This window comes from Ochotona curzoniae, unplaced genomic scaffold, assembly GCF_017591425.1.
Source record: "Ochotona curzoniae isolate NIBS_2020 unplaced genomic scaffold, NIBS_Ocur_1.0 contig_46, whole genome shotgun sequence".
NCBI classification, from domain to species: Eukaryota; Metazoa; Chordata; class Mammalia; order Lagomorpha; family Ochotonidae; genus Ochotona; species Ochotona curzoniae.
Genome location: NW_024466340.1, coordinates 3,783,712 through 3,810,185, shown reverse-complemented (window position 1 = coordinate 3,810,185; position 26,474 = coordinate 3,783,712). Strand labels below are relative to the sequence as shown.

The 26,474-nt window shown below is 57.6% G+C and overlaps 1 protein-coding gene across 1 annotated transcript; it reads right to left on the bottom strand.

Moving 5' to 3' along the window:
• Nucleotides 1–471: 471 nt before the first annotated feature.
• LHX5 (LIM homeobox 5) lies at nt 472–8,669 on the bottom strand. The gene is made up of 5 exons (XM_040986880.1): nt 8,119–8,669; nt 5,946–6,169; nt 5,050–5,327; nt 4,165–4,330; nt 472–949 (listed from the first exon to the last, which is right to left on the bottom strand). Exons 1-5 carry the CDS (start codon nt 8,289–8,291, stop codon nt 582–584), a joined length of 1,209 nt encoding a protein of 402 aa, XP_040842814.1. The 5' UTR covers nt 8,292–8,669; the 3' UTR covers nt 472–581.
• Between the last annotated feature and the right edge of the window lie 17,805 nt (nt 8,670–26,474).

Sequence of the window (26,474 nt, the reverse complement as noted above, 5' to 3'; positions counted from 1 at the left end):
GGGCCGTGGCCAAGAAGGCCCCACTGCCCACTGCTCGGAAAAGCTGACCGCGGACCCCAGGAATGGCCACCGGGGGGCGCAAGCCGGCAGGTGCCTCTGCCCGGCTCTTGGGTTCACGCCCATTAAGCACATCTCTCCCCGCGCGCACTCTCTCTCTCTCTCTCTCTCTCTCTCTCTCTCTCTCTCTCCTCCACCCTGTTCCCCTATCCCCCGCTCTCTCTTTTCCTCCTCATCCTCTTTCCACGGTGGGGGGAAAAGCAGAGTGAGAAATAAGGTTGCCAAACGCTCCTCGCGTCGCCCCTCTCCCAGTCCCGGGAGGCGGCGGCAGCAGGTGCGGGTCGAGAAGCCTGGATGGCGCTGGATCTCTGTCGATCCTCCGGAGGGTTGGGGTCTGGAAGGCGGGGAGCCCGCGGGGTGCCGGGGTGGGGTCGGCTCCCCTGGGCGCCCCGCCCAGGAGCAGCTGCCGATCGATCGAGTGCGGACCCAAGAGAGAAGCCCCCCCAGAGGGAGCCCCTGCGTCTCTCGCCGCGTCCACGTTGCTGGGCATTTTGGCTTCGGGAGGCCGCGTCGGGAAGGCAGCCTTACCACACGGCGGCCTCATTGAGCTCGGGGTTGGGGTGCGACAGGGGTCCGCTGTAGCCGCTGCTGCCGCTCATGGCGAAGGGCGGGCTGGGCCCGCCGCTGAACACCTCGCCCGGCATGGGGTGCAGCGCGCCTGGAAGGCCCGGCTCGGGGCTCGGCGTGTCCGGGTGCGAGATCATGTCGGTGAACCGGGGGTTCTCTGCGGCGTGCGGGCCGGCGAGCGGCGGCTCCAGGGCGCCCAGCGGCGTCGAGCCGGGCCCCGACGCGGCCAGGAAGCTCGAGTCGGCCGGGGACTGCGCCTGTGACGGCGGGCCGTGCGCGAAGAAGTCGTAGTTGCCTCCGGGCGCGTAGTAGTCACCTTGGTAGTCTGCGGGAGGGGATGGGAGAGACAGTGAGTCACGGCCAGGGCCAGGGGCTAGACCGCGGTGGAGCCGGAGGCGCAGGGCCCGGACGCCGCGGGTGGTTAAGCAAGCGTAAAGCCGCACGCGGCAGGGACCCTAGACGGGAGACCTACGGAGGCCCCGGCTTTGCGGCCCCGGGGAGGACGGAGAGCTGCCGAGGGGGCCTCAGATCGTGAGGGACATCGGCACGACAGACGGCCAGGGCGCCGGGTAGCCACGGACGCAAGGTCGGAGCCACAGACCTCCAGGCGCTCGCTCGGTGGCAGTGAGGGGGCGCTGGCAGCGGGAACAGCGACCCAGAAGGGCCGGGGCCACGACAGAGACCGACAGACCCGAGGGCCAGCCCCAGAGATGCGCGGAGGTGGAGCGAGAAGCGGGACTTGGGGGGGACGGGCCCCCCCCCAGGGGCTTGAGAGCCACGCGCAACTGGAGGCCCAGACGCGCCCAGAGCCCGCACCGCAGGGCCAGCGAGACACGTTGCTGAAGGCGCCAGAGACGCGCAGGTGGAGAGGCCTGAGGCCCCGGCAAAATAGCCGGGAGTGACTAGACCCGCATCCGCACAGCAGAGCGGATGGGGCGCCGGCGGAGCCCCAGCTGGGCCCGAGCTGCTGATGCTTGCCGCCTGGCCCGGAGACGCGCGACCTCAGCGTCCTCTCCAGCGGCCCCGGGCGCCCGAGCCCCGGCGCGTCCAGCGCCCCGCAAGCACACTTCCCAACCCGCGGGCCCCCATTTGTCTTGGCCTAGCTTGGCCTGGAAACCGAATTCAGCGGCTCGGAGAAAGCTGAGGAGCACACGAATATGCCCGGGCGCCTGGGGCGGGAGGAGCCATCCTTCAGGCTCGCTTTAGGGGGTTCCAGAACACCAAGTTCTGAAGCATCTGGGGACACTGGGTCCTTCTGAGACACTGGTGACAGCTCCGGGGGCTCTGTCCCCAGAAAAAGACACAGGTGCGCTGTCCTCCCCCCTCCCTCAACTGCAGGACGTGCCTGCCTCTCCCCTCCCCGAGACACTTTCCTCCCGGTTCCTCGGAACATTCCGTCTCCAGAGGGTTTGGGCTGCGGACCTCGCGTCGGAGCACCTGGTCGCCTACACCCTTGACAGCCCGCCTTGTGCAAAACCAATGACCCCCCTCTTGGCCCCGTCCTGGGGCCACCATCACCGCTGATTTGGGGTGCACCCTTCACCCCCTTCCCCGGAAATCGTTCCAAATCCGGGCGGGGGTGAATTCCTGGAGGTTTAGGTTTAGGTTTAACCTTTGGCCAGTAGACTGGAAGGCTACGAATTCCATTCTCCCCGAAAGTGAAGGAGAGGGGTCTGGGACACTCAATCGGGAGTCCCCCAAGGGTCAGGGATGGGGACAGGGTTGTGGGGGCGGGAGCGCGGCTCGCAGGAGCCGGCAAACCAGCGAGGGCCGCGGCCCCGGCGCCGTGCGCGCCGCCTCCGCCCATATGGCGGCCGGGCCGGGGGTAATTGGAACAAACGCCGTCTGAAAAGGGCACAAAAGCCGCAGCTGGGGCTTTGTCCGCGCTCCCACGGGGAGCCGCCGGCCCCTCCGCCCGGCCCTTTTCTCGTCCGCTGCCGGCAGGCACCACCGGGATCTCCCAGCGCGGATTAGGCGGGGCCGCGTCGCTGGGGGCTGGGGAATCCTGCTTCCCCCGCCCGCCCTGTTCCGGGAATGAATGTCCCCCACTCCCCCACCACCACGACCACCTCCTACCACGTCCAGCCTCCCACCCCTTCAAGCAGGCGCGCAGAGAGGAGGTTGCGGAACGAGGTGTGTAGGGTGCAGGGGTTCGCAGGGGAAGCCTTGGTTAATGACCCAGGCAGGTGCCTCCCCCAGGCCTCGTAGGAAGCAAAACCGCGTAGGTACTGAGAGAATCTAGGGTCCGCAGGACACGCCCAGCACTGGGCGGTCAGGGCACGCGCTGCTGCCGCTGCAGTCTGCCACCCGGCCTGGCTACCGCAGGTCTCCCCGCAGACTGGCCGCTTCGCGTTACATTCTGCCTGGCCTGGGGGAGAGGAGGCGGGGAGAGAGGAAGAACCTAGCCTGGTCTTGGTCTAACCTCTTAGGCCCCTTGAGCGTACGGAGGGGTCCGCCTGGCTCTTTCCCCAACCCTTTGTCACCGAAGTCCTCTGGGAGAGGCTGCCACTCCTCCCCAAATCAGCCGACGGCCGTGAAAGATAGGTGATGCTGTGCCTGCCAGAGCAGAAATGACTTCCTGGGGCACAGGGGCGCCGGGTCCCCTTAAAACCCAGAGGTTAACCTCCTCCCACAACACACACTGCGAAGAGTGGGGAGGTGGGCACTGCCCCGTGCTGCCGGCCAGGAGTCTAAGAGGGCCCTGGTCGGAGTGAAGGGATGGGTCAAATGAGGAGGAAACAGCCCAAGGCCAGACCTGAGCCTGCCACAGCCAATTTCGAAATCTCCTTTACAAACTTAAATCCAAACCCCAAGCATCTAGGACATCCTTGTGGAGTTGGACCAAACTTGTGTTTTGCCTGAGCTCAAATCAGGACGAACCCCGTGTGCTTGGAGCTGGAGGTGGGCGGAAGTGCGGCCCAGAACCCGCCCGACCCAAAGAGCGCCTGACGCCGAGCGCGCACCGGCCCCGCTTCGGACGGAGCCCGGGTGGCCGCCTTGGGAGTCGGCGGGCAAACAGCCAGGAACGAATTCAGATCCCCGGCTCCTCCCTCCCCTACGCCCGCCCCGCGCGAGTGCACACGGAAGAGGGGCAGCGGAGGCCGAGTGTCCCGCGGCGGCGGGGAGGCGCGCGTGCGTTTGTCAGTACGAGCCTCTGCGGAACACAGGGAGGGTGGTGAGGGAGTCCACCGCGGGGCCTGGGGTGTCCCTTGTGTGTGACCGGATGTGTCCTCGAGGCCTCTGAACGCAAGCGTGAGCGTGCAACACCTCGGGGGTCTCGCGTGGGTGTGTGCCCCCGTGTATCCCTCGCGCTCCCCTGGGAGCCCCCTCTGTGGGTCCCCTATGGGTGAGTCCGACAGCAGGTGCGGCTCCAAGCCCGGAAGGTGTCAGTGGGTGAGTGCGCGCGTGTGCAGGGTATGAGGATCAAGCGTGTGCGTGACTGGGCAAGTCCTGGGTAAGCGACCGCGAGCGGGAGGGGCAGTCGCGGGGCTGACGGCGCAGGTCAAGGAGTGAAGCGGCGCGTCCCGCGGAACCCCTTACCTCCGTAATAGGTGTATGGGGTGGACCCCAACACCTCCGACTCGTCCAAACGGCCGCCCAGGGGACGCATGCGTCGCGGACTCCGGAAGAAGGCGTGTCTCCGTGCGCCCAGGGCGCTCAGTTGCTTCATCCGGCGCTCTTTGGACCGTCGGTTCTGAAACCACACCTGGGACCGAGCAAGGACAGGGGTGCATGCGGGGGGAGGGCGCCGTGAGCTCGCCGCCCGAGAGGCCCTCCCCCGTCCTTCCCTGGGCCGGTCGCCCCACCCCCCTTTAGGCCCTAACGCCTCTTTTGCATCGGGTCTACCCCGCCCAACACCGGGGCTAGTCCGGATTAGGCCGGGAGGGGTTTGGGCGAAGCAGTCAAAGCTGAAGGATTTCGCGGACCCGTGGGGCGACTCATAAAGACCTGGGTTTCCTGGCTTTCGGCTCGCCAGCGGGCTGACGGCTTTATAAAGGCCTCCGACCCTGCAAGGCTCTCGCCTGGGCCCCTAGCCAGCCCGAGCCGGCCTCGGCCGCTTCGTTCCGCCCCGCGCAGCGATAGGCGCGAGAAGGGGCAGGTGAAGGGTGAACGGGGCCCTTTCTCTGCTCAGAAGGTGGGAGGAGATGGAAAAGAATTGGAGACTCTCCCTGCACCGGGGCGGGAGAGCGGATCGCCACGGGGCGAGCTGACTTGCTCCCCTAACCCCTCCATTCCCCGGCGCAGGGCCAGGAGGAGGGCTGGACTGGACTGAGCTATGGGCAGAGAGTGCCCGGCCTCGGCCGCATGCCCAATTGTCCTCCAGCTCTGACACACCGTCTGCTCCCACCCCGGAACTCCGTGCGCTCTCGGCCTTGGCGGTGGTGCGCGGCGGGAATCACAAAGGTGGCTTGGGTGGGGCCGCACCTGGATGACGCGCATGTTCAGGCCGGTCTCCTGCGCCAGCTGTTCGCGAATGTGGCGCGTGGGCTTGGGCGTGGCTGCGAAGGCGGCTTTGAGCGTCTCCAGCTGCTTGGCCTTGATGGTGGTGCGCGGGCCACGCCGCTTTGTGCCCGAGTTCTGCTCCTCGTTTTCGTTGTTGGCCGCCTCCTTGTCGGACGAGGTCGAGTTGTCCGTCTCCTTGGGGTCGTCCTGCAGGGGGTCCTGGAGGTCCGGGGACAAGCTGCGGTCCGTACAGGATGACACTGCGGGCAGGCGGGCGGATTGGGAAAGGGAGAACCGCGGAGTCAGCGGCGGCCTTGCGCCTCTCCAATCCCGCGGCCGGTTCCAACGGCCCAAGCGACCTCGGACCTCGCTTCCTTCTCTTTGGAACCTGCTACGGGCCTCTCCCTCAGGGAACCGGCGCCCGCCCACTCTCTTCAAGCGGGGTAGGGCCTTGGGAAAAGGCCCCTCGCCAACACTCTGAGCCCGAGTCAGCGCAGGCCGGGGTAGGGCCAGGCAGGCGCACTCTCAGAAGAAAGCTGCTTGCCGCCTGGAGGGCGGAAGAGGCTGGGCTGCCTCTAGCTCTTTTCCCCCTCTCTTTCTATTTGCCCTCTAGTACCAAAGCTGTGCCCTCCCAGGCCGAAAGGAGGCAGAGGGCTGAATTACTGGACTCAGAATTTCGGGAGGATTAGCTTGGAATTGGGAGGAAGGCAGCGGCCAGCTGGCATGTGCCAGTTCGTCTGCAGGACCAACTCCACTCTTCCCAGACCCCCGGGCAAGGACAGGAGAACTGCAGAATGCCTGACGGGCTGTGCTGGCTGTGCTGGCATGGTGAGAAGGCACTAGGGTCCCAGGGCCAGGATGGACACAGGCCTCCATACCTGAGTTGAGGCTGCCCTCTTTGAGGCTGGATGAGCTCAGGTAGTCATCTTTGCACACAAACTTGTTCTCGTCGATGACATAGAGCTCCTCGCCCGTGGACAGCTGCTTGTTGCACACCATGCAGGTGAAGCAGTTGAGATGGAAGACTTTGCCGCGAGCCTTGCGCACCAGGTCGCTGGGCGAGATGCCTTGCGCGCAGCCCGCACACTTGGTGCCGAAGCGCCTGGGGACACAGGGCAAGGGTCCATCACTGGCAGGTGGGCTGGTGAAGGAGCCTCCCAGCCCCTCTCTTCTCTCTGCATCTACTACCCACCTTGGCTCCCATGCCTGTCAAAGGAAACCTCTGATCCTGCCTTCCTGGCTACAGCAGAAGTGGGACATGAGTCCTGGGCCAGTCTTGGGACAGGGACTGCCAGGCTGGCTGGGTTAATTCACCATCTGCTGGGCTGCCGAGCACTGAGCTGTGGGGCCCAGAGTATCCCCAAATGCCCCACTCCCACCCCCAGCCTGTCCCTGACGCACTTGCTTGGGCTGCCCCAGACCAACTCGGTTCTGGAGCCCAAGAAGAATTCAAAACCAGACAGGCTGCCTGTAGGCTACTTCTTGGCTTTGCCGCCTAGAACCTTTTTAGTCTGATGGGACCCAGGTAGCACCCATCTGCCCGACCAGCTGATCCTAGCCACAGGCTAGAGGAGCCTCTCTCCAGGAGGGCCTCAGCAGGAGGGACATCTCTCCCAGATTCCCTGTGCCACCTGAAAGCTTTGCTTACCCCACCCCCACACCCTAGGCTCCACCACAAGGGCTGTGGCGGCAGGGGCTCAGCTGGGTGCACTCTGGGCAGTGTCCCACTCCAATCTCTGGCCCTGGCAGGCAGTGGGAGAAGCAGCAGAAGGCATTCAGAGCCCTGTAAGACCAGGGCAAAGAATGGCAACTCCCCCTTTGCCTCATTCGTTCCCTTCCTTGCTGCCTTAAGCCCAGAGAGAAAGCTGGCCTGCTCTGAACAGGGGGATGCCGACCCCCAAAGGGAGGGAGGAGGTGTGGCAGCCTGGAGTGGAGGGGGAGCACTGGGGACACCACATTGATGCACACCCATGTCTCTAAACAGGGCGAATTTGGGTGACATTGATGTAGTGAGGGCATTAGAAGCCATAAGTCACTTTTGGCCTTATCCAGTGCTGTAATTGGCCATAGGCACCTTATCAAAAATCATTAGGCTCTTTGCAAGCACGGCCACATTAGGGGCGCCAGGCCTTCGCGGGGGGAGGGGGGCAGGAGTTTACACACGTAAAGGCACCCGTTGCCCTAGGACATTTTCTCCTATGCAGATTCCCTGGTGCCAGCCACTGGGGCCAACCTTCGGTGCCCCAGCACTCACAAAGCTGGCTCTGGGAACTTGGGGTCAGGAGAAAGCAGACTGGGCCTGGCTACCAAACCCTGCTCAGGTATCCAGGCTTGCCCTGAAGCATCTCCCAGCTGGGGGAACTGAGGCCTAGAGAGCTGACAGGCCCTGGCCTGCCCCAGACCCAGCCGTCAGGACTGGGTTGGGGGGGGGCATGGAAAAGGAGCCTGATTCCCAGCCCTGGGAATGTCGGGGAGGGAAAGGATGGACGGGGAGGGAAAGGATGGACGAGAGTCTGTCTTCCACCCTCACCAAGGAGAGACCTTCCCAGCTGCCCCCATCCCCTACAGCTGGGAAGTTTCTATTTGTTTCCAAGAGAGGTTTCTGGACTGGGGAGGGGGGGTGGGAGCGGGTGGGCTGTGCCTGGAGGGGGAAGCCTCCATCCTGATAGCCCCAACTCTAGCAAAAATAATAACAACAATAATATAGGAAAAAAAATCGTTCCTGGTTCAGAACGAGCTGGAGCTTCCAGTTAGCAGCCGCTGGAAAGGGGCAGAGAGCGGTAGCAAGGAAGTTTGTCAGGGCCTCCTCCCCCTGCCCCAGCACCATTCAGAGCCGGACTGAAGGGGCCATCCCGGGAGGCAGTGAAGTAGCAGCCTTCCTCGGTCGGTTCGCGGCCCCTCTCCTGGCTGTAGATCGGAGACGAACGGCCTGCGGCCCCGGGCCCCATCTCAAGCTTGCGAGCCCTGGAGGCTGCGATGGGTTCACTGTTGTCCCTTTTTCCGGCGCCCCGGTGGAGCGCGCGCAGGCAGCAGGGCGGCGCGGCATCTTACCTGAAGAAGTCATTTTTGCAGTAAAGCTTGCCCTCGCGCGAGAAGCACTTCTCCGAGAGATTGGTTTTGCACTCGCAGCACTGAACGCATTTGATGTGCCAAGCGCGGTCCAGCACATTCAGCAAGAAGCGGTCGAGGATGGGCCGCTCGCACCCGGCGCAGTGCACCATCATAGCCCCCCGGCCCGGCGGCTCCCGCCGCCCTGCCCTCCCTCTGGGCCCCCGGCCCTCGGGCCTCTCGGCCCTGCTGCGGCGTGCGCTCCTCGCCTCTGCTCTCGGGCAGCCGCTGGGCGAGTCTGGTCGGGACCAAGACTCAGCCGGTCAAGTCCTTGGGCGGTCGCTGGCCCGGCGGCGCGGAGCTGGCCGGCGCTGTGGGGTTGGCGGCGTTCACGACCTCATGCCCCAGGCCGCGTGCGCCCCGGCCTTCGTTCCGGGCTCCCTCAGGTGTCTTGGGTGGCTGGCCGCCTCGGCTCTGCCGAACGGCTTTCCCCGGTGTCGGAGGCGCCGGCACTTTCCCCCACTTTCAAGCGGTCCGGATCCTCATCTTTGTCTGGCCGCCGCCTAATTCGCGCATCCTTATTCAGATTTGGTGACGTGGCGCGGCACGTAGGGGGCCTGGCGGCCAATGGGCGCGCCGTGACCATGGCAACCTCTTAAATTTATAGCATATCTAAATTGGCTACAGCGTTGCGGTCCGGACAGAGCAAAAAAAACAAGGCATCAGTATTGTTGAGTATTAGCTTGTACCTGGTTCCAAGGCGAAGTAAGTATTTATCTTGCAGTTTGGGGCCGGGGAGGGGGGCGCGATCGGAAAACTGCATCTCCTTCTTTCTCTTTCTCTCTCGCTCAAATATTTGGGGGCCTGGGTTCCAAGGCCTAGTTGAGGAAGGACACCCGCCCCCTTCTCTATCCCGGCAAGTTGCAGAAGTTGTCTGAAACCCGGAGTGCAGCCCGCTCCAGTCTCAGCCTTCCCTGCCCAGCCCTCCCGTGTAGGACTCCCCGGAGCCCCGCAGCTCTGGGGTGTGCGCCCCGGAGCTGCCGCACAGCGGTTCTTCCTCCGGCACCTCGAGTCGGTCCTGGGCTTCTTTTGTCCTACGCGGGTCTGGAGTCCAGCCGCGCCTTTCTCATGGAGAAAGGGGCTTTGCGGGGGCGGGGGGCAGAATTGGGAGGGGGGCCGGGGTACAGGCACTGGTTGGGGCAGGGGTGTGGTCTAGCTCGGCTTCTGACTTTGGAATTCAGGCCCGAGAGCTCCGCGCTAGGGACCCTGGGGGGAGATCCTGGGAGGGGGCCGAATGGAAGGGTCCTCCAGCAGAGAAATGGGAGGTGGCTCATTCACCTGGTTTTTCTTCGCTACACCTTCCAGGTCCAGTCGGGGTGCTACGGAGAGTGGGTCGCGCCGGGAGGTGTGTGTGTGTTTGCGGGGGGGGCACTAGTGGCCTCCGAGGGCGCTGCTTGCACTCCTGCGGGGGAGAGGGGGCTGCGTGTGCAAGGGTCGCCCCTCCTCTCTGCCCAGGAGGAGCCCCGAGCTCGGCAGGGGTGTTGGAAGGGTAAAGAGTGTATGCAGGTGTGTGTATGGGGGGGGAGAGTGGGGAGAAAAAAATGGGTTGTGGGGATCCCTGAGGTAGAGGAAGGGACTAGTTTAGCCGACCGCACTCTTAGCTGGGGAGCCTGGGAAAGCCGGCTGGATGTTCATTCTGTCCCTGGGAAGAGGACTAAAGAGGTAGGGCCTGGGAGCCAAAGGTGAGGGGTGTTTTTGGCTGTGGCCCCTGGCTTGTCCATGAAGATCCATTCGCTGATGGAGAGTTACATTTCTCTGTGATTGCTGGCAGATGGATGGAGTGAGTGCATTTCTGTAGGGACTCTTGGAAAGTGAGAATTGGTGTTGATGGTGAGGTCTGCCCTGAGCTCACGTCGGGGTGCACCAACGCCTGTTCCGCAATGGTTGCTGGTTTCTGTCTGTGTGGGTTTCCCTGAGTCCGTGGATGCGAGGGTGTTTGCACGTGTGAGTGTGAATGTGCCCACGCGTGTGCAAGAGTGACGTGGAAGTGAAGGGGAGTCTTAGATGAACCAAACTGGGGCTCAGACTCTGCTCAAATGGCCTGGGCCCTGGGCAGGGGTGATACCAGGCCCTATATATATTTAGTATATATGCTATATAATGTATATGTAATATATAAAAATTATGTATATATGTATATATAATATATAATTATGTATATATGTATATAATATATATAATTATGTATATTTATTTTGGGACTGAAGCTCTTAGGAAATGGGAAGCCCTTTGTGTGATCAAGCTGTGTTGAGTGTGTTGCGAGTGCAGAATTCAGTTTAGCAGACACAGTGTGTGTGTGTGTGTTGGTGCAGCGTTTGTGTTGTTTGTGATTCTTGGGGGGTGTCTTCTTGGGGAGGTTGGAGGGGGTGCTTTAGTCACACTTGTCTTTCTGGATTGGGAGCGCACGTCTGTGTTGGGACGAGGTGTTTGCTCCTGTTTCCAGGCCGAGCATGCTGCCCTACTCGCTAAAGGTGACCTCACTGGGAGAGAGGGGACCTGATGGGACCCCCTCCTTCCCCAGCTGGGCTTCTGGAGGGCAGTCCCCAGTCCCCCAGCTCCTACCTGCCTGTGCCGTCACCTGGCCATCCAGTTGGCAATTGGACAGGTTGTCTACACTGCATGGAAATCAGTTGGCGGGGGAGGGGGGGGACACACGCACGATGGCTCTAGTGTAGCCTCCCCAGGGCCCGGCTGAGAGGGGGCGATAATTGCAGCCCAAAATGCAAGTGCATTTTGGGCCTGTCCGCCGGGGCAGCAGTGGTGGTGCTTGAACTGTGACAGAGTGACCCTAGAGTGAGGGGAGGCGAGCAGGGCTCCTGGCAGCCAACAGGCGCCTTCTCCTCCCTCTTTGTCTCACTGGGGTTGACATTCCTACCTCCCTTTAGGTTGAGCTCTGTGTCGGCTCTACCTCCCTGCTCCCCGCCCCTGGCCTTCCCTTCCCTCTCTCCTATTGCATGTTCTTTTTGTTTTGTTTTGTTTTCCTTTTTTTTCTTTCAAATCCTGCATCTATGGTGCGCAGCACAAAATCTCTGGTGTGGGTGGAGCTCTGAACACCTCACCCACACGGACCCCCCCCCCCCGGACATGAACTGCCCACCAGATGGCCTTCTTCTTGGCTCTGGATTGGCGGTGGGGTGGGGGCACCCTGAGCTTCCTGCCCTAGTTTCCTTCCAGGCCTGTCCCAGAGCTGGGTCAGCTGGGTCTGCTCTCCAGCCAGCTGCAGGAGGCTTGTGCACCTGACTCTTGGGACACATCTACCTGAGTTCCCCTCCTGGATTAGCTTGAAAGTCCGTGCACAGGCGAGTCCTGGTGGGGAGGGGGACGGTAGTTCCTGGAGTCGGGTCTGGGTTCCCGCCTTTAGGCTAGGGTTCACCTACTGCTCCAACTCACACTCCACTCTCACTCCAGGCCAGTCCTGACCTAGAACCGGTTGGCCTAGCTGGCCGGCCTGCCTGCTGGGAAGCTTGCTGGGTCCTCCCCAACTCACCCACTGCCCTGAGCGTGAGCATTCCCAAATCACCGGCAGACCAAATCATTAGCTGCCTCATCCCGCCCCAGCAGCGCTGGCAGATGGCGACTAAGGCAACGCAATACCCCCTTATATGTAACTAATAAACCGCTTGTGTCTTAACAGGGTAATGCATTCAGACGCAATGTCACTTATACAAGATGTTGATGGAATTTACTATATAAAAATCTTCCTTCCAGAGTAAAGAGTATCAACATTACAACTCGACAGACGGCGGCGGGATAAGTAAAACAGACAAAAGACAAACAAGATAATAATCTGTTTCCAATCACTTAAGCCCTGTAGAGTTAGTAATACGCGCGGTTTGCATATTCCCCCTTGAGTTTGGTAATTAATTACCGGCGAGGAGGCGCATACCGGCGCAGGGTGGGAGTTAGTTTGGAGGCGCGGGGAGCTGGGGCATGTGTATGTATGTGTGTGTGTGTTGTGGGGGGGACGTGTCGCTCCACTTCTGCGATCTCCAGGCCACCGGGCAGTGGTTCTTGGAGCTTCTGCAATGGCAGCTTGACCTCTCCGCATTTCGGGCGTTCTGGTCCCGCAATTTTGCCCGCCAGGGGAGATTGGGTGCGGAGGGGTGAGGGGGAGACACTGTCTTTGCCCCTGCAAAGGCCATGGCCCCTTCGGAGGCGTCACCCTGGTCTGTGTTCTTGGGGTGGTTGGGTGGGTGGGCACGGCGGCGGGATGGAGGGTGGAAATGTGCAGGGGCGTCGCGCCCCTCGCCCTCTTCTCCCCGAGGGCTCTTGGGGGATGCAGCCGGTCCTCTCTCGACCTCAATCATTGCTGTCCCCTTCCCATCCGGCACACAGACTCCTCTCCCCTCACCCACTTTAGCATTAAACAAACGCTTCAAGCGATCAGAGCCGCGCTCTCGGCCGGGTATGTGCGGCAGCGGCGGCGGCGGCGTTACAAATTGTAAATTTAAATTGCTCGCCGTATTCATTACCTCCCCTCTTTGATTTCAGCCAGCCGTGAAAAATTATACTGGTGTACCACTGAGAAACTGTTCTGCCGCAGAGAGCCCGCGCCTAATCACTGGCTTTCTCTCTCCCACAAAAGTGTAATTATTTTGTTTGGGGTGTAAATAAGGCCGCGTCGCGCACACACACTCAGCGTCCCGCCGTGCCGCCGCGCCCGGCCCGCCGCCCAGAGGCCGTGGCCCGGGTGGCAGCGGGCGTGCCGAGGCTGGGCTCCGCTGGCTGGAGGCCGGCGGACAGTGGCCGCTCTGGCGTTTGTGATAGACCCAACCTCGGCCCTCTAGAGTTGGAACAAGCCCGGCCCCGCGCGCACCGAGGCGGGCCGTGGCGGATGGATGGGTCAGGGCGCAGCCTCTGGCCTATGCGGCGGTCCAGGGCTGCACGCGGAGGGGTGGTGGCGATCATGGTGGTCGTGGTGAAGGTGGTAGTGATGGTGGTGGAGGATGCGCGCTCCCAGGTCTTCGCGGAGGCGCCCGGCTGGGGAGCTGCCCTGGCCCAGGCAAGGGAGAGTCTTTTTGCTTTGGTGGAATCCCAAGAGGTGGAGGCCATGCGACCGGTGTGTCCCACTCGCACTCGGCCGTGGACAGTTTGGTTACTGGAACATCTCTGCGGGGCGTCTGGCCGGCCTGCCTATCAGCTGAATCGCTCGCGGTTTAATTAACGGTCTCTGCTAACTGGGCAGGCCCGACCCGGTACACTTAATCAAAAAAGGCAGGGGATCCCCTTTCTCCTCCTTCCCTCTCCTTTTCCCTCTTCCCTCTTCCCTCTCCCCCTTTCCTCCCTTGCTTCTTTTTCTGGCCTTCCTCTCTCTCTTCCTCCCTCTCTCCATTTTCTTTCCCAGCCTCTTTCCCTCCCTGCCTCCTTTCTTCTTTCCTCGCTCAAGTTTACTCTCTCCCCAGCGCCAGGAACAGGGACTCTGGCTGGGTCTAGTCTCTGGACCCCAGGCTTTAAGGAACCAGAGTAGGCTGGGGTTAAGCCACACCCTCACCCCTCATCCTGACTCAGCTTTTGGGGGTCAGACCATAAGTCCCACTGCAGGTTGGAGCAGGTTGAGGAGACCGGTGGCTGGTGACAACATCCCAGATACTGTGCAGCTCCAAATCAGCAGGGGCAGGCTTGGCTCCTCTCTTTCCAGAAAGTCCCCCTTCTGGCATGTGCCCCACTCCTAGTGGGCAAGGTTGCCCTGGTGTTCATGGCCAGGGCAGAACTCAAAGCTCCAATCTTGGGGGGCGGGGAGAGAGAGAGAGAGAGAGAGAGAGAGAGAGAGAGAGAGAGAGAGAGAGAGATGCCAGCCAGTCCTCAGCCTGGGAGCAACGCAGACGTATTTTGTTGCCAAGAGGAGAAGCCTGGGATCCAGGACCCTTGCGGGGCAGCCCAGCTCCAGGGCCAAGGGCTGGCCAAGCGCGGGATCCAGGTGGCTGTTGTTGTGCCCCTGCCTTGGATTCTTGCTAAGAATGGCTGGGTTTCTGCCCCCCCTTTTCCTGGGGTCCCACTCAGAGGACCTACTAGGTTCTGTTCAGTTGTGGTGAGGTCCCCTAGCGCCCTCCTCCGCGCCCCCACCTGTCTGACCTGGGAGGCTGTGGAGTGACACGGCGAGATGTGGTGGAGCTCTTGCAGCCCACGGCTGGCTGTCTAGACCAGATCTATCTCCCTAACCTTCTAAAAAGAAGCCTAGACTTTCTAATTACCCTTTTTTTAGACCAGCCCCTCTGCAGTTTCAGTATCTTGCTTCTCCTTTCTTTTCTCTTAGTCTCTTTCTCCACTTCTTTCCTCCTTCCTTCTGTTTCCTCCCCTCCCCCACCCCTCTACATCCCACCTCCTTTTTGTTAGCCTAACACGGGCTCCTTTAGAATTCGCCCCACTTTGGCAGCCCGCGCGCCCAGTGTTTGTGTGTGTGTGTGTGTGTGTGTGTGTGTGCGTGCGCGCGCGCGCGTGCTCGCGTGTGTGTATTTCTCGGTTGCTAATGATTGTGTGTTGATAGAGTAATACAGTGGCCTCATTAGCCTTTGTTTAGAAGGTGTTAAAAGGGAAATCTGCATCGGAAAGCGGCGGTTTACACAGCAGCAGGGCTGAACGGTGCGCACAGGAGCGGGCTTGGGGAGGGGGTTGCGCCCAGCCCCCCAAGCATCCTCGCGCAGCGGACCCAGGGAGGGAGGGAGGGGGCTGGGAAGGTAACCCCAGATCCCTCCTCCCAAGGCGAGTATGTTTACCCTGGGGCGCGGCTTTCTGCTCCAATCCTCCCAACCCCCCACCGACCTCCTACTCCCCCCCACCCCCCCACCCCGGCACCACAGCGGGGCTTCCGTGTTTTCTAAAACTCCTTGGAGCGGTTCCTCCCAGCACCGCGGCCTTTCGCTCCCACGTTATCTCGGGAGCGTGGAGCGGAGGGAGGATTTCTGTATCGCGGGGCAGGACTGGGGGTGGTGGATAAAGCATTTGATGATTTTCTTTTTGGGTGGAGGGGAGAAGGGGGCGAAGCAACTGTGAATTCCTTTCCAGCGTCTCAGGTTCTGAGACTGATTCCCGGCCTTCCCGCTCCTGCCCCCCCCCCCCGTTTTCCCTGGTAGGGGTTGGAGCTTTTTGGGGGGTGGTGGTGGTAGGATCTGAGAAGAGGGGAGCTGCCTGTACCCCAGCACGCGCGCGCGTGGGCTGCCCTGCTTCCGGATTCTTCCTTGGACCCATTCTCAAGTCCGCGACCCTAAAGCTCCACCGCAGGAACGAAATCTTCGTGGTGGTGGCCGGTTGCTGCTCCAGCAAGTTCGGCTGGAAGCGCTTAAATTTCCTGGCCCTGGGCTGGTATATGTGTGTGCGTGTGCGTGCGTGTGCTTGTGCGGTGCGCACGTGTGTGTAGGGTTTGAAAGAGCTTTGCGTAGGCGGCATGTCCAGTCCGTGTGAGAAACAGGGTTTCAGGTAAAGAACGTGTGCACAAATCCTTTATCCTGCCTCCTACGAAGGGACCCTAGAAGAAAAAATACTGTGAACAGCCTGAGTGGATGAAGACTTTTCCTGCGAGAAGGAAGAAGAAAAGCCGGTGAATTGGTGCGGGGAGGCAAGTGTGTGTTTGTGTGTATCGGTAGAAATTAGGAGATGCTTTTTTGCATATCCGGCTCTTCAGGATTCACTCGCCTGAATTTGAGCTTGCAGGGCTCCGGGCTCAGCTCGGTGGCCTGGGGGCCCTTGCGTGTATCCATCTCCAGACGTCGCCGCAGCTTTTTCTAATTTTTTCATCTTTTGGATTGAAGGCGGGGTGTTGTTTCGGGGGGCAGATTGTGGGCAGCTGGGGGTCTCTGGCGGTCCCCAACACCCATCCCGGTACCCTGTAGACAACAGTGGGATTCTACAGAAATCGGGTTAAAACGACCGCCGAGAAGAGATGGGAAGGGATCAGGGTGAGTTCGGAGGATGCGGGGAGCAGAGGAAACATTTTGAGCGTTCTGCCCTGCTCGCTCTGCCTCTGCCTCTCTCTCTGCCTCTCTCTCTGCCTCTCTCTCTGTCTCTCTCTCTGTCTCTCTGTCTGTCTCTCTGTCTCTGTCTCTCTGTCTCTCTCTCTCTCTCTCCCCTCTTCTGCAGGTTTGTCCGAGGAAGCTGGGGCGAGCCGCTGGCAGCTACCAGGTGGTGCTGCCTCAGCCCGAGCCCAGAGGAAGACAAAGACGGGAGCTGTCCGCGGTGCTGAACCTGTTCTCGGCCGCGGGGACAAAAGTACCTCTGTCGCCAGCCCTTCCATTCTCCGCGTCTTCCGTCGCTGTTCTGCGTGGTGCCTTTCGCCTTCTCCATGCGCTTATTTCACTTTTTGCTCCCCTCTTAGCACCTACATCCTGTACACAGGTAGACGTAAATCTCCCAAGAACAAAACGCCCCTTTGATTAAAAACAGTATTTTTTTCCTTCCCAAATAAAAGATGTACAAAACCTTTCCTGTCCTCCAAAACAGATCCCAGTTCCTATTTCCACCCCTAAATAAGTGGAAATTCATGTTTAAAAACAGAACTAAGTGGTAACGAATACCCTGTACTTGAGTTTCGATTTTTTTTTTTTTTCGTAAGAAGGGGGCGAGAGGGTGAGGATTTTTAGTTGAGGGAGCAGCAGGTCCCTGACATACTGACTTCTTAGGTAGAAAAATATTAAAAGTTGGAGAAAATCTGTACTATAACGACCAGATGAGAGCCTGCCAAGGTGAAGAAAGGTGACTTGTGGGGTCAGCGTGATGGACATTAGGTGAACTTAACCCTTTAAGGCAAAGAGGTCTGCAAGGAGAGCGGTCTTCTGGATTATGAAGAGGAAAGCCATTCCTTTAAAAAGTAGGGATCCAGGCTGTCTCTCATTCTCTCCTTTCAAGAGGCTTGTCATTCTGTCTCTTCTTAGGAAGAGCTTTCCCCTTCCCTTATGTTTCCATGTACCTGGTCACTTCCCAAATAAAACTTCTCTGTAACTGGGGAAAAAAAAGTGGGGACCCAAGATAGTTCATCTGGTTGTTTATTTTCTCAATGTTCGTGGTGTCATCTGGATGTCTGGTGTGTTGTCTAACCAAGCATCCATGTCTGTGACCCAATTTGCCTGGGCCCCTTGTCTGTGTAAGTTTGTGCAGGGGAGGAAAAAAAAAAACCACCACTTACTCCTGCCCCAGAGGTGGGGGACACCAATTTTTAGAAACCCAGATCTGAGCACGTTCCTCCAATGACTCCAACGAGCTAGGATGCCCGGGGCCACTCAAGCCTCTTTAAGGCTCACCCCAGGGAAGGGGGGCAGTCAGCCAAGTTCAGTTATTGGTGTTGCTGACACATATTCAGAGAGATCTTTGTGAAGGAAGCAGCCTGCCCATCGCTCCAATCTGCCAAGGAGCTCAGAGGAAGCAGAATTCTCAAGCCAGGTGATTTGTGATAAAAAGGGGTAGCATCTTTAGTTCAGGACCATGAATCCCTGGTTTCCTCTAGACCCTACGTATTGCCTTCTCAAACACCCTTAGGTGTTTAGATGTACCTAAAGGGCTTGTGGCTGGGCCTTTCACCTAAGAGTGCAGAGCCTTAAGGCACCAGGAGAGAATCTCTGCTCTTGGGTGGGTGAAAGAGAAATGCAAAACAAAGTCATTTGTGATCCTGAGGTGCCTTGGATTCCTTGGTCTTCGCCATCTGAAAAGTGGTAAGTATGTGTAATGCCCATTTTTCAGACAAGGAAACTGAGACATGTGTTTAGTTGCCTACAGGGACTCAGCGACAGCCTGTGATTCTGAGCTAGGTTTCATTGGCTTTCATGCTGATGGACACAGTGTGGACACCTCAGGTGTGACAACTGGCTTCCTTCTCTTTGGGCACAGTCCCTTTGGAGTCCCACACCATCCAGGCATGTGGTCTGGACCGGGAAATGGCTCTAAGCACTAATTGTGGAAGAAAGGATGAAGAACGTTGAGTACGACATGGCTCTTCCTTCGTGTTCTACAGAATGGGATATGTACCTGTGAGAAGTCCCCTAGGCTTACCGATGGCAGTCATCTTGGGATCCCTTCCTCCTGCCTTACATCCAGTCCATCCGCCCAGGTACTCTCCTTCCAAAATATCTCCCAACCCACCTCCCTCCCATCTGCTCCATGATCATCCTGGTCCATCTCATCTGTTTTATCACAGTGGCCTCCTCATCAAACTCCCTGCCTCTTCTTTCCTTACCCTCCTCGGCAATCTATTCTCCACACTGTAACTAAAAGTTATATTTGAAAATCATAAATCAGAGCTTGTCATTCTGCCTTAAATCCTCCATTGTACTTGGAGCCAGGCTCCTCAGCCTGGTTTGCAGGACCCACTGTGATTGGCTCCTACTGGCCCCACCCACCTGTGTCTGCACCCTGCCAGGGCCTCAGGCAGTTTTAGCTTCTCTCACTTCCCACCCCTTCCTTCCTTGTGTGTTGCCCCTCGGCTCTCAGAACCTTACCAGGTCTGGCTATCTCTTGTCATTGGGGGTATCAGCTCAAACGTCAGCTCTTCAGAGAAGCTGATCCAGACCACCTTTCCTAAAATGCTCCCATCCCCAGGCATTCCCTAGCCCACCTCTCTGTGTATATTTTAAAGGCCTTTATCAATATAGAGTATCATTCTATTTATGTGTTTAGGTGCCTATTGTCTGTCTCCCTTAATAAAATATCTATTCCTGGAGAGTGGAGGGACCGTGTTTGTCTTGCTCGCTGTGGAATCCCCAGTGCCTAGCTCATACCTGGAACACAGTTGTCCAATACATTGTTGTTGGCGGAATGAATAATGAATGAATACACAGATGAGGATGAGCTGGGGAGTGAGGGGAGCCGGGTGGGTGGAGCTGAGAAGGCACTGAGCTGCATTGGCTTATCTTTTGAGGTCTGCCTGTGCAGCAGATGGCTGAGGGAACTCCCAGTTGGGAAGAGGAAGAAAGAAAAATCTTGCCTGAAGACCCCCATGAGGATGCAGTCACAGACTCTGCAGTCTAGAGAGCCAGGATGAAGTTGAGGGGTGCAGAAATGGGTCTAATGGCCTTGGAGTGGTTCTCCTTTACTCCTGTTGGGTCTGAAGCCTTCACTGGATTACAAGCAAAAGTGTGGCCCCAGGAAGCCCAGCACATCCAGGAGCCGCCCCAGTGGCACATCTTCAGAGAAACTCAAGTAGTTTATGGTAGAGGGATGACCCTGCAGTGTTAGTGGTGCAGGCTCTGGGGCCTGGTTCTCCCAGGTCAGCACATGGGCTGCATCACTCAGCTTCTGCAGGCTTTGAGGCAAGTCAACTAACCCCTGTTGGCCTCAGTTTCTGCACCTATAGGCTGGGCTCAAATTGTGTCCCTGGGGAGTAGTCAGAGGGTTTGATTGACTCTGTTGGGGATCAGTACCTTACCTAGGTGCAGAGATGGGGCGTAGAGGTAAGGGCTGGGGGCAGGGAGATGATGGGTGAGAGATTGAAAAGCTTGGGGAAGAGAGAGATGTAATATCCCTTTGTGAGATCTCATTTTTCTCCTTCGAGAGCTCTTCTCTTGCCTGCCCATGTAGGAGAGGGCTCGAAGGTTGGAGGAGCCCTGGGAGTGGAGCTCCAGTGTCTAGCAGCAGGTGGGGGATGCTTGGGCTCCACAGGCCTTGGTCTGCTCATCTGCTGAATGGGAGCAGTGATGGCGTCTGCCTTGCAGGGCTGCCATGAGCAGTTAACAAGCCCTTCTTTCATTGAACCCTGGAATAGACGAGAGAATGAAGCTGAGGATGTTACCCTGTGTGGGTAAGGGGACAGAGTCAGGTGCTTGGAGTCACATAAGAACCTGCAGGAGCTGGGGCTGACCTGGCCTTGGGCAGGGCTCCTTCCCTGGGGGTCACTCTTGCCCTGCAGTGTTCCTTTACATACTAGAAGCATTCTGCCAAGTTCTATCTCCAAGTTCTTTCATCCTTGAAACAAAACACAACAGAAATGAGCCCTGTTGTGGAATACGGCTTGTGGTGTTCCGCGGCAAACTGGTCCTACAGAAAGCACTCTCCTTCAGTCACTCACTTGGTAAAGGCACATTGGACCCCTGCTGTATACCAGTGGCCACAGATGCCATTAGAACAACCACGACATCTTGGCATCCTTGTCCCTTGCCTGGGCTGCCCACAGTTTGGCAGGGGAGACCCGCCCATCCGTGGGGATTTCTGCCAGAAATTTCTGGCAAACTGGACACTACTGACCTTCCTTCATCTGGTCCGTCCATCTCCCAGGGTGTGTCAAGCTGGGTGCCTTGGCTTAGATCCTTATCTCTCTGAACATCATTTAAAAAAAATTTGTAAAGCAATAGCAATTAATGATAAGGTGCAACTAACCCGGTGGGGTGGCTGTGAGCAGGAGATGATGACGAGTGTCAAGTGCCTCGCACGGGGGCCATACTGGATGAATGCCTGATGAAGCTGTGGCTGCTATGGATTGGCCGTGGTGAGTATTAACAGCGGTAATGTTCCAGCTCTGTCCAGTGCCTGCTGGGGATGACTGAAAGGAAGTGCTTTGTCTACAAACGGCAATCAATCAATAGTCATGGAATGGGACCACAGTCTGATTGAGGAAGACAGGAAGGGGACGCCCCTCCACATGAAGAGTGTGAGAGATGCCTGGGCCAAGCCCCTGGGGTGCCGATTGAAGCTGTTAGGGGTCAAGCCCCTCCTCCTCAAAGCAGAAGACCTCTTGGTCCTTCCTCCCACTCCTCCCCCTTCTCCCACCACTGCAACCTGCGAGTCTGCTTCCCCTCCTAGGCCCTGGCCTTCTGGGGTACTACCTTCATGACGGTACTGGTTTTGTTTCCCCGAGGACATTGGTGAGATCTGGAGACACTAGTGGGGTACACGGTTGGGGTACACGGTAGCTGGACATCTAGTAGTAGGGGTCAGGGATGCTGCTAAGCATCCTACAAAGCACTGGACAGTCACTGCCTCCCCTCAGCCTCATCCTGTCCCCAAGTCAATGGTACTCAGACAAAGAAACCCTGCTTTGGACCTGCGACTGGCTGGAAGGCATTCCTTTACCCAATCCTGCTGGGAAGAGGGCAGGACCATCCCAGTTTGGTTCCGCCTTCTACTCCTGACTGGTCTGTGAACCCTCCAGGGTTCTGTTAGGGCAATATTTGTGGAAACCGTTCAGAGTCACTTTGCCCTTCTCCTACTTTCTCACTTTGGCATTTTTTAAAAAAGATTTATTTATTGTATTGAAAGGCAGATTTACAGAAAGAAGGAGAGACAGATAGAAAGGTCTTCCATTTCTTTTTTTTCTTAGATTTATTTTTTATTATTTTCTTATTGGAAAGGCAGATATACAGAGAGGAGAGACAGAGAGGAAGATCTTCCGTCTGATGATTCACTCCCCAAGTGAGCGCAACGGCCGATACTATGCCGATCCGAAGCCAGGAGCCTCTTCCGGGTCTCCCACGCGGGTGCAGGGTCCCAAAGCTTTGGGCCGTCCTCTGCTGCTTTCCCAGGCCACAGGCAGGGAGCTGGAAGGGAAGCGGGGCTGCCGGGATTAGAACCGGCGCCCATATGGGATCCCGGACATGCAAGGCGAGGACCTTTAACCACTTGCGCCACCGCGCCGGGCCCCAGGTCTTCCATTTCTAAGTGGCCACAATGACTGGAGCTGATCCGATCTGAAGCCAGGAGTCAGGAGCTTTCTCCAGGTCTCCCATGCAGATGCAGGATCCCAAGGCTTTGGGCCGTCCTCTGCTGCTTTCCCAGGCCACAAGCAGGGAGCTGGATGGGAAACGGAGCAGCTGGGACATGAAACAGTGTCCATATGGGATTCCAGCCATCGAGCCAATGTGCTGGGCTTCACTTTGGCATTTTGAAGGCCTTGAAAAACCAGACTTCATAAAAGAGAGAGAGATCCTTTAACCACTGGATCACTCACTGAATGTCTGCAGTGGCTAGGAACCAGACTCTAGGCTGGATCTTTTGCACAGGTGTCAGGAACCCAACTATTTGAGCCACTGCTGCTGCTCCCGGGGGTCTGCATAAGCAGGAAACTGGGGCTGGAACACAAACCCAAAAACACTGCCATGGGATGCAGGAGCTTTAACAATTGGTTAGACCAAGTGTCCCTTCTAGGATTCACGGGTGCTGTAGGGACCTTATCTGAGGGAGCTGACCCAGGTAGCTCCTGGAGGTAGCTGTCAGCAGGGCCTGTGTGATGGGTTGGGAGTAGAGGGCACAAGGCCAGTTTGAGGAGTTCCAGGAGTGTTCATATCAAGGCCGGGCATGAGCACTGTGAATTCCTTTCCCCCATCCCCCTGGGGCCTTGGAGGAAGCAAGCAGCAGTGGCAGCAGCTTAGCTGGACATTGGGCATCACAGGCATTAGCCCACTTCACAGGTGGGGAAACTGAGGTACAGGGAAGCTGAACCACTTCCAGGATAGCACAGTCGGTAACTTATCCAGATCATATCCAGAGCTGCCTGAGATTGGTTGGTCAATACCCTCTCCAAAAGGGATGGTTTCCTTTGATGGACTTCTCAAGGTGCCCGCTTCTGCCATTCTCATGCTGGGTGAGTGTGGGGGCATTGCTGCTGCTTCTCTGGGCATAAATCAGTGAAGTGCATATAGTGGATCAGCATGGGCTTGACTGGGCTGTGACTGACCTGGTCGCTTCCACCTTGGACTGTGGCAGCCAGTGTTCGGATCCCCAATCCCTTATTCCTTAATGAGCCCTTTCACGGGGGCTTCTGATGTAGGGAAGGGTTGCAAGTCCTTCCTCCCATCTGAGAATCATCTGGAGCCCAGGGTGGCCTTGGCATTTCCCACAGGGTGGTGAAGAGGGCATGGCAGGAATCCAGGCCATGCAGAAAAAGCCCAGGACATGGTCACGATCCAGTCCTGGGCTGCACTGTCTCCTCCTTAAAAGATTTTTTCCCTTACACTTCCTCAGAGGATCAAAACAAATCAGCAGATACTGGAGCCTCGAGGGGCTGGGGAACAGAAAGATGAATCAGACCCAGCTCTTGCCCCAGGAGTTCAGCGAGGAAGATTAAATAGGAAGCCAAGAAAAGATGCAAAATACCCCAAGGAAGGAAGCATGTGCGGCCCATGCATGTAGGATAAGTAGAGTGGCCGCTGGTTGTACAAGGCCCCCGGAGACACAGAGACCTGCACGCAAGGAGACACGGGGACCTGGCAGTTTCTGGATGTGAGACTCTGGGCTGCTCCTGTTTGCCTCCTAGCCATCAGGGCATTTCTCTCCTGAGCCCCTTAGTGTCCTCAGAGGTAAACACAAGCCAGGCAGAGTTGGGGTCATCGCTCAGCACTGGGAGGCCTGGATTTGCCTTTGCGTTTACTGAGTATCCCTGAGAAGTCACCAAACCTCTCTGTTCCACCTTTATCCTTAGGTGGGGAGCTGTATATTCCCAGCCTCAGGCCAGGGCTTCCTGGGAAACTGGGGGAGGAGCCAGCTGAGGTACAATGATTGACATTGGGCAGACATGGGGATCTGTTTCCTTTTGAGGGTCATTGGAAGCCAGATACTGTCCTCAGGAACAAGGAATTGAGGTGAGGCCAAATACCCTGTCCAAAAGGGACAGGGCTTGGTGGAGGGGCGCATGGAAATCGATTCTCCCCCATCCCCGTGCTCGCTGGAGGCTTACCCCATGGACATGTGGAGCCTCGCTGACAAACACGCAGCTGTTTCTTGGAGCTGGACTTAGGCACACAGCTCTGGAGGGTGGAACACCTCGCTGGGCCTCCAGTGCAACTTGCCAAGGATACAGATCTTTCACCGTCCCCCTTACCTGCTCCCCTTCCACCAAGCTGGACCTGCTCCTTCTCTTTTCCCCTCCTCCACCAACCTTTATCTTAGGGCACGGTACAGGCTCAGGGAGGGAGGTATTTTCAGGAGGTGGGGAGCTTGACCGTGCTTTTTGCCAGGGTGTGGGCGGAAAGTAGGATTTTACTGACCCATCTGTATTGGGGTGTAGTTGAGACTCTGATCCACCCTGTACATTGAAAGTGGACAACCGGCTCTGTTTGCAATGTGAAGCCACCCTCTCTGTCGCAGTAGGAACACACCCCCTGCTCTCAGAGTCACCCTGGATCCCTGGTAATCCCCTCTTCATCCTCCTGGCCTCCCCCCACCCGTAAGCAGCCACTGATCTGCTTTCTGTCACCACAGATTAGTCAGCATTCTCTAACACGTTGTATGAAAAGAACCATACAGCATCCTTTCTTTTGTAATGCCTTCTTCCATTCGACGGCAAGAAGAAATGAGTTTTGAGCTCAGAGAGGAAGCAGAGGGCATAAGAGATGAAAGGAAAACACAATCTAAAGGCACAACATCGCGGGGGAACTGGACTGGGCGGGGTCAAGGGTCGTTTATTCATTCAGTCACCATGTGCGAGGCCCTGTGCCGAGGACGGGGCTAGGAAGGTGGGCTCAATGGGCTTGATTCATTCCCCAGGTCCACTCTCCATGCTTCTCACCTGCCTCGCAATACCCACCCCCCCGCCCCCCGGGAGGCTGATCTATTCAGACAGCGTCACTGGCTCTCTCCCTCTGACTTGGGGTTGGTCTTGGACAATGGGGACCCCTGTAAGGAGGTGAGGGGTGGGGGATGGCAGCTTCTCCTCCGGCTGAAGCTTCTGTTGAGTTGCTGTCTGGATTGCACGGCTTGTCACTATGTCAGCAGGTTCTCTGCTCATTTGTTCTCATGTTTTAATTAACTAGAAAGGCAGAGGGAGAGAGAGAGAGAGAGAGAGAGAGAGAGAGAGAGAGAGAGAGAGATTTTCTATCAGTTCACTTCCCCAAAAGCCTTTAACAGCCAGAGCTGGGCCAGGCTAAGCTATGAATTGAGAACTCCATCTGGTTTTCCCATGTGAGTTGCAAGAACTCAACTATAGAAGCCGCCATCACCTGCTGCCTTCCATGAGTAGGATTCTGGAATCAGGAGGGGAGCTGGGGCTGCAGTAGGAGATGTGGCAGTCCAGCATTATCCCAGACATCCATTCCTCTTTGGAAGTTTTGATCAAAGCTGGGATTTGCCTCTTGGCAAGCAGAATGCTTTTGAAAACGGCCTGCAGTCAAAAGGAGCCCCCTCCCTGTGAGCAGCCCAGGTGGAGTTTTGTGGCCTTCCAGAAAATCCTTGTATGCTCTGCATGCCTGCCCAACCCTGGGGCCTTCCTCTCCACTCTGTTCTGCTCCTCGCTGCCCAGTGTCTTCCTGGATCATAAAGAATCTTCTTTTTGCGTTAAGAGCTGATGTGGCCATGCAAGTAGGGGTCCTCACATTGAATAAACACCTTGCTCCTTGATGATGGGGCATCTTTGCAACAAAGCCAGATGTCAAGGACTGGGGAGTGGGAGGTACCCAGGCTGGTAGGATTGACTTCCGACCAATCCTGGCCCTCCTTTGGTGGGGAGTGTATTGAAGGGCTTGGGGAGGCAGGGTTTTGAGTCTGGAAGAGGGACTGCTATGGGGTGGAGGATGATTGTGGGAAAAGCAGATGAGCTCCTGTCACCAGTGGGGTGCAAAGTGTCAGTGGAGAGTCACTGCAGTGGGTCCCCAACATCCACGTGGACATGACTGAAAATGCAGAGTCATTCATCCAAGGATGCTGTGGCTGTTCAGTGAATACCTGCTGTGTGCTAGGCGCTAGGTCTGGCAGGAATGCCAGTGCAGGCAGGAGGCACAGTGCACATTCTCCTTGGGGGGATAGAAACTAGCAAAGGTCCAGGTCGGGTCTCCCTGGGTGGTGATAGGGTGTCCAGAGTGAATGCATGGAGGCGGTAGGTCATCCCGCCCTAACTCGTGGGGATGCCTGGCCCTGTAGGCAGTGGGGCTCCACATAGACTGTGTTCAGTCCCCTGTAACCTGTGAGGAAGTTTTATCTATAAACCAGCCACAGCAAGAAATCAGTGACAAGAGCCAATTATGAGAAAACATGCGGTAAAAGTTATGTGAATTTGGTCTCTTTCTTTCTCAAAATATCTTACCGAGTCGTCTACTGGATAATGAGATGACTCACACCTTGAGCAGGATGGAGCAGGATGGCATGAGATCTTGTCCTCCAGCTACTCAAAATGGCATATCGTGGAAAACACAGGAATTGCTTGTTTCTGGAACTTTCCATGTAGTGTCTTTGGACCATGGTTGATCATGGGCAGCTGAAACCACGGGAAGCAAATCCTCAGGTAAGAGCAGAGCTGCTGTGTTTTGGAGAATGACAGAGGCTGGGTCCCAGGAGGTGGTACTTGAGACCTGAAGAGTACTCACCAGCCCACCTGGAGAGCCAGGAAGGTATGTAGATGCACCTGCTGGCTGATGGGATGGGGCTACAGAGGCTTCCGGAGGGCGTTGGGAGAGTCT